Source organism: Thalassophryne amazonica, chromosome 18 (genome assembly GCF_902500255.1).
Source record: "Thalassophryne amazonica chromosome 18, fThaAma1.1, whole genome shotgun sequence".
NCBI lineage: Eukaryota > Metazoa > Chordata > Actinopteri > Batrachoidiformes > Batrachoididae > Thalassophryne > Thalassophryne amazonica.
The window spans coordinates 22,144,303-22,152,015 of record NC_047120.1 but is presented as its reverse complement, the minus strand read 5'-3'; the positions used below and the strand labels follow the sequence as shown (position 1 = coordinate 22,152,015).

The following is a 7,713-nucleotide window of genomic DNA, read 5'->3' as shown; positions in this document are numbered from 1 at the left end:
AGTTGTTCGTTTTTTCGGGAGGCATTGAGTTGTTCGGTTTTTCGGGAGGCAGTAAATGGTTTGGTTTTTCGGGAGGCGGTGAATGGTTCGTTTTTTCGGGGGGTAGTGAGTTGCTCGTTTTTTGGGGGGGGCAATGACTTGTTCATTTTTTTCGGGAGGCAATAAATGGTTCGGTTTTTCGGGAGGCAGTGGATGGTTTGTTTTTTCGGGGATAAACTTTTTTTGAGGGCAATCATTTTTTGGTGGTGTAATGGGTTGCGTCAGAGGGCAGATGCCTTCTCTTATCATTTTCTCAACCTCCTGTTGCATTGTTTTTATTTCATTATCTGAGAAATGTTTTTGTTTGATAAAGTTTGATTTTTGGGTTGTGAGATTCTTACAAGTGATGTCTTTCTTACTTGGGCAGTGGTGGTGGAATATTTTTTGCCATTCTTTGGATGTCTTTGTCTGATTTTTGGGGTATTTTATTTTGGCATATTCTTTTGCCCACAACAGTATCCATTCTTCCTCCCTCTTCCACTGACTCCTTTTAAACTGTAGTTGCTTCCCTTTATCCAGCAACTGATAGTCTTTTATCGCTTCCTTTTGGGCTTCTTCCTTTATTTTTTTTATTTCCTCAGTCGTCAGATATTTTGCGATCTGTGAGGCAATCGATTCCAGTTTTGCGGTAGTTGTGGCTTCTTTCTTTTGTGTAGGTAAATCCGCTTCTTTTATGCGTTCCTCAAATACTGCTTTTTTCTTTCTGCCCCACTTCTCATGCCTTGAGTAAGTGAAGCAGTGAAAGATCTTTTTTTTTTCTTCAGTGGTCCAATTAACTGTGGTGTAGTTTCGCTTGTTTCTTTTGGCCCATTGATGCTGTTGTTGCTGGAGTCCAGGATCAGAACTATGCTGATCTGGTGGATTATCCAGCTGAGTGTTCTTCTGTTTAGTTCCAGAACTGTCTGAACTCCTGCTACTGGTATCTGGTTGTAAATGACTGTTTAAAAGTCCTGTATGAACCACCATGTGTACATTTTTTTTTTTTTATTTCTCTTCAATTTCTTTTTTTACAGAGTGTAATGGGCCCCAACCCTGGGGTCTACAGTTACATCCTAATCATTAATCATTATTGGCATTGTATCCGAGGGCTCTCTTCAAGATGGTAACTGTTCCTTTAACTGCGGATATCTGCACCTCATGGGCACTTGGGTGACCAGGGATTGCCTCAAGATATTTCTTCAGGTTCTTCTTCATAAGCCCTGTTGCTCCCACCACGACTGGTATGATATCAATTTCTTTCAATGACCACGTTATTCGTAGATCATTTTTAAGGTCTTGGTATTTCGTAATTTTCTCCCTTTCAGCTCTATTCAGGCCATAGTCATTGGGGACTGTCACATCAATAATTTTTGCTGTCTTCTCTTGCTTGTTCCAAATGACAATATCAGGTTTTACTGCACCTCTTTCGATATGTCTTCCTGCTGGGATCTCTTTGTCATAAAAGACAATCACTTTTCCATTGGATGAGACTGGTGCTGTATGTTTTTGTCTTTTTTTTTTTTATTTCTCTTCAATTTCTTTTTTTACAGAGTGTAATGGGCCCCAACCCTGGGGTCTACAGTTACATCCTAATCATTAATCATTATTGGCATTGTATCCGAGGGCTCTCTTCAAGATGGTAACTGTTCCTTTAACTGCGGATATCTGCACCTCATGGGCACTTGGGTGACCAGGGATTGCCTCAAGATATTTCTTCAGGTTCTTCTTCATAAGCCCTGTTGCTCCCACCACGACTGGTATGATATCAATTTCTTTCAATGACCACGTTATTCGTAGATCATTTTTAAGGTCTTGGTATTTCGTAATTTTCTCCCTTTCAGCTCTATTCAGGCCATAGTCATTGGGGACTGTCACATCAATAATTTTTGCTGTCTTCTCTTGCTTGTTCCAAATGACAATATCAGGTTTTACTGCACCTCTTTCGATATGTCTTCCTGCTGGGATCTCTTTGTCATAAAAGACAATCACTTTTCCATTGGATGAGACTGGTGCTGGCTCATACTCCCAAACGTGTCCCTCTACTTCCACCTCCAGTTCCTTGCATACTTTCCAATGTAAATACTTACAGATCTTGTTATGCCGGCTTGTGTAATGTCCGTCTGCCATGAGGATCTGACATGCTGATACTAAGTGGTTTACACTCTCAACAGCTGCATGACAGAAACGGCATTGATCATTCTGTGATATTCCTGCCATTTTTTTGAAGCCATTTGTTAATAGTCCTTGGTCTTGCGCTCCAACTATAATTCTTTCCCCATCAAAACCAAGTTCTCCGTTTGTAAGCCAGCGCACAGATCCTTCTTTGTCTATGTATTCTTTTTCAAGTTCTTCTTGGAATCGGCCAGCCCTTTTGTGCTGTTTCCATCTATTCATTCGATGTTTTTGTTCTCTTTTGCTGTATTTTTCCCTGGCCTGTCTTGCTAGTGTCGTTGCAGGTGTCAGCTCATTACTTTCTCTCTCTCGCAAAAGATCTCCGCCAAAGTTTTCTGCCAATTTTATAATAGAGGTCTGTTGTGGCATAGTCTTAATATGATGTTGTCCTGTATGAATTATCATGTGTGTGTTTAGAGTGCTCTTTAGTCCAAATATGTTTCCACACTCAGAACAAACAAATGGTTTTTGCCCTGTATGAATTATCATGTCTGTTCAGGTGGCTCTTTCGCCTAAATCTTTGGCCACACTCGGAACAGACAAATGGTTTTTGTCCTGTATGAATTATCATGTGTTTGTTCAGAGTGGTCTTTAGTCCAAATCCTTTACCACACTCAGAACAAACAAATGGTTTTTGTCCTGAATGAATGATCATGTGTGTGTTCAGAGCACCCTTTTGTCCAAATCTTTTACCACACTCAGAACAGACAAATGCTTTTTGCCCTGTATGAATTACCATGTGTTTGTTTAGACCGCCCTTTTGTCCAAATCTTTGACCACACTCAGAACAGACAAATGCTTTTTGTCCTGTATGAATTATCATGTGTTTTTTCAGAGTGCTCTTTAGTCCAAATCTTTGACCACACTCAGAACAGACAAATGCTTTTTGCCCTGTATGAATTATCATATGTGTGTTCAGAGCACCCTTTTGTCCAAATCTTTGACCACACTCAGAACAGACAAATGCTTTTTGCCCTGTATGAATTATCATGTGTTTGTTCAGAGTGGTCTTTTGTCCAAATCTTTTACCACACTCAGAACAGACAAATGCTTTTTGCCCTGTATGAATTATCATGTGTGTGTTCAGAGTGCTCTTTAGTCCAAATCTTTTTCCACACTCAGAACAAACAAATGGTTTTTGGCCTGTATGAATTATCATGTGTCTGTTCAGGTGGCTCTTTCCCCCATATCTTTTACCACACTCAGAACAGACAAATGTTTTTTGTTCAGTCTGAATTCTAATGTGTTTATTCAGAGTTCCCTTCTGTTTCTGTCTTTTACTCCAATCAGAACAGCTAAATGGTTTTCTGCTAGCTTGCCTCTCCTTCGGTTGCTCTGAGTTGTTCATGTGACCAGATGTGTTTCCACATTTACAGCATTTACACGGTTTCTCATCGGTGTTGCCTGAATGAACAATATTGGTATTTTTTCGACAGTTAAAAATTGAGTGAGTCTGTTTCCTGTCATAACTGTCATCGGTCTCAGTTCCTGAACTGTCTGAACTCCTGCCACCGGTATCTGGTTGTGAATGACTGTTTGAACCTGAGCTGCTGGCTGGTTGCGGTCCTCCATCAACCTCTCCATTAGCTTCTGCTGTCAGTGTTCTGTGTACAGATGAACTGCTGGCTACAGGCTCAGCCTTTGTGCTCTCATCGCTTTGGCTTTGATGAAGCTGTGATGACTCTGGTTTTTCATCATTTTCACTCTTCACAGGGACGGCAGTGAAACCAAATTTGGTGAGATCTGCCTCATCCAGTTGGTGAAACTGTTCTCCCTGCTGGCGTATCCACAGCTTCTCTTCTTCTTTAATGTCCTCCTGGTCAACACTCAGATTCCATTCCTGGTGTTTAGGGAGAATTTCTTCTTTAATCACCAACAACGGCTGCATGTCTGCAAAGAAACAAATTAACAATAAATGTTAGAACACATTAAAATAAAAGTAGCAGAGTGGTGAGTTTGACCTGAAGACAGTGAGTTATTACACTGACGGAAATGATGAAGTGGAAATGTACATCAGGAGGGTTTGTTTAAACAGGGTTTGTTAAATTTCACAAATTTTAATTCACGTCTTTGTCTTCCACAACTGACTATTGTAATGCATTATTTTCTGGATTGCAACAAAATAGTATATGCAATTGCACATTGCCTTTCATTTAACGGTGTCATTCATGGTTCCTACTCTCCCAAAAATATTGAGGCAGTGAGGCATAACTAATATATTCCGCCATGGTTACGGGAGACCGCTTATATGTGCGCACAGACAACCACAGGAAGCCGATGTTTTTGGTTATTTTTGTCATTAAATAAGTCTGTAAAAAATATAAAGTGTTTGTAAGAATCAGTGTGCTCAAGAGGAAGCCTTACACTCGATGTGTTGTAATGCAGCCAATGAGGTTTGTGCAATCTCTGTCTTTTATTCATTATTTGTGGTGAAGATAATGTTATTGCTACTGCTAATGTGGCCATCGCTTAATTAGCATTGTTACAGTGTTGCGACTGGCATTGATATTGTTGCTTTATGTATGCAGTTATGACTTTAATGTAAAAGGTTAAGGTCACGTGGTTTAAGTTGAAGAAGCAGCCCTGTATGCTTTTTAGGTGTGTGTGCTAAAACAAATTCAAAGAGTGATCGTGAACATAGATAAACATTGAGATAATGCAACCAGTTTCTTCTGTAAAAATTGTTAATGGTTTACAAGACAAACTGTTATGTGTCGACGCGGATTGAGGAGCGAACCTGCGTCAGACAGAACCCAGCGCTAAAAATAACCAGAAAGCGGTTCCAACAACAAAAACAATTTATTTTTCACCTGTGCCTAAATAAAATGTACAAAACCAAAACCAACGTCCTTCTGGAGGAGTGACTGCTGGCACGCTCTCCAGCGCCCGCAAGGAGAGAAGTCCGGCGCTCCTGGACCCACTACCACCAGACAAACACCCCCCAGGTGGACACGACAAACTGACTCTCTGTGAAGCAAAGAAGATGTGAGGTAAGTCAGCAGTTACAACAATGTCTTTCAAAAGACACACGCTATCAGCAACACATTCAGGTCTGTACTTTTTATCTTTATGCAAATGAGCAGCTTCTCACAACAAGTGGAGGATCACTTATCCGCACGCCACAGCAGTGAGAAGCAAACTGCACAATTCTCATCACAATTCAAGTATACTGTGTAACAAAACACCAAGTTACTATCAACAATTAGTCAAATACTTAATTACCTTTAATGTGTGCTGACAGCATGTGTCCTCACCCTTCCTTGCTTCACGGGCTCGATGTGTCAAACCCAGGTGCAGTCCTCAGTGTCTCACAAACGAACATCACAAGGTAGAGTTCCCGGCAGTTCTGCTTGAATCACACATGCCTTAAAAGCAGAACGCCATCCAATTATCTGCTTCAGCTGAAAGTCTTTAAGGTTGCATGTGAGCACCAGTCACAGGTGCTTCACATGATGTTGATGAGGGTGAGGATTCTTCAGCCAGCACCTTCTCCACAGACAAATCAGTTTCCATGCCACCTGAAGAGCAAAGAAAAGAAAAGAACACCAAAACATCCAGCCACACCCCCCAACACACAACAGTACCCCCCCATCAACGGGAAGCCTCCCGGCGACCAAACAGACCAGACCCGAGAACAGCACCTCCCTCCAGGGTCCACGTCAGGAAGTAGACAGCTCCCACCACAGACAGCAGGACAGGCACCGCAGCTGGAAGGTCGGCTGGAATCAACAAAGCCCCAAAACATACCCCAATACACTCCAACACACAGAAAAAAAAACATAAAACCCACCCAAAACCTCCCCAGGGGACCGTCCCATCAAAACCCGGGAAGAAAAGAAAAACTCCCAAACACCAAAACCCAACACAGCCCCACAAACACAATACAAACAGAAATGCATAAAAGAAAAATAACAAACAACCCCCCCAGAATGACCTGCAGAGTCCAACCCCCCCCAGAAGGCCTTCATCGCCAGTTCCAGGAGGAACAGCCAGAACCATGATCCCACACAGGTCCCCAGGTATACATGGAGCAAAACGGCGCCCCCCAGGGGACCGTACCATCAACCCCAGGAGGTACCCTCCCCACAACCCCGGAACCCCAGACCCGGTCACACTTGGCCAGTTGGCCCCAAGCCAATTCCCCCCCAGAGGACCGTCCCATCAACCCTGGAGGTGGAACCCGGAAGGAAACAAAACAAAATCAAACATCAACCCCCGGAGGACTACCAAAAACAACCCCGGGGGGATATAAAACGACTGTAAACCCTGTTACCCTCCCCGGCACCTCGAAAGACCCCAGGTCCCTCCCAGAGCCTTCGGCGGCTCAATTTTGGCGAACGGCTCAAAATATCAAGCCGGAGAAAGGAACAGAAAAAAAACTAACCCAGCTCCAACCCCAAGGCGCAGCAGAGAACCGGAAATACGTCCGGTGCCCCAACTCGACCATACCCCAGCCTCTCGGGAGGGGTGGAACTACCGAAATGGCGAACGGCAACAGATCGGCCCACCCCTCCGACTGAGGTAAGTCTCCGCTGCACCACACCCCGGCAACACCAATGACGAACGGTACAAAGGCTCACCGAGGCTGGAGTGGAACCGGGCCCTAACCAAACCAAAAAAAACGCCTCTAACACCCCCCCCTAGGTGCAGAGGTCTTCTGAGAATGCTCAGCGTGACCAACCTGCACCACCCCACCACCCACAAGACAAACGGTCTTGGGGCAAGTGAGGTTGGGGTTAGGGATGTAGAGAAATAAAAAACAACAAAATAAAACGACCCAACAACCCAAACAGAAAATACCTAAAAACACATAAAAAATTAATAAAGACGTGAGCTCAGGCGGACTTCCAACCGCCTAACAGTCACTCCACCAGATACGCCTCTGACTCCCCATACAATTATAACCCCTATTTAAGGAAAAAAACATTTACCCATGCTAGATTTTTTTTTTATTTTTTTTTTATGTGTGTTATGTTGCCTGTCCCGGAACACTTGGAGACACGTCACCATTATTTCTCTTGACGTTTACATGTCGGGGCAATACAGTAATCTCTGCTCGTCCGAGCTGCATGGGCTCGTCAACAGGAGGAGCCAGAGGTCCCGTCGGAGGAGCCTCAGTGGGGCAAAGAAGAGGCGGCCCAGATCTGTGTCGGGGAAAGCCCCGAGACGAAAAAACCCGCTCTGATGGGCGTCCACTCTTGCGTCCACGCTCCTTCATCCGATCATCTAGACGAATCACCAACCATATTAGCTCATCTAATTCGTTTGGCTCGTCACGGACTACCAGCTCGTCTTTCAATGACTCACCCAACCCATCTACAAATACGCCTCGTAAAACTGCGGCATTCCAACCTGTGGGTGACGGAGTTATCGGCACCGGTATCGATAGTGCCGCAGCTGGAGCAGCAGGAAGCAGAACGGCTTGCGCTGCAAGCTCCGTAACACAGGCGTCTGTTTGTTTAATTTGGTTCGCGAGATGCTGTAATTGCTCCCGTATGTTCTCCAAGTGTTCTTGAACTTTTT

At 43.8% G+C, this 7,713-nt stretch overlaps 1 protein-coding gene across 1 annotated transcript; it reads right to left on the bottom strand.

Moving 5' to 3' along the window:
* Positions 1–2,580: 2,580 nt before the first annotated feature.
* On the bottom strand, positions 2,581–3,412 carry LOC117531204 (gastrula zinc finger protein XlCGF57.1-like; the record flags this gene model as incomplete). Its single annotated transcript, XM_034194251.1, has 2 exons — positions 2,581–2,761; positions 2,930–3,412. Coding segments are annotated over 2 exons (606 nt in total), but the record flags the coding sequence as incomplete, so codon positions are not given.
* Positions 3,413–7,713: the final 4,301 nt, after the last annotated feature.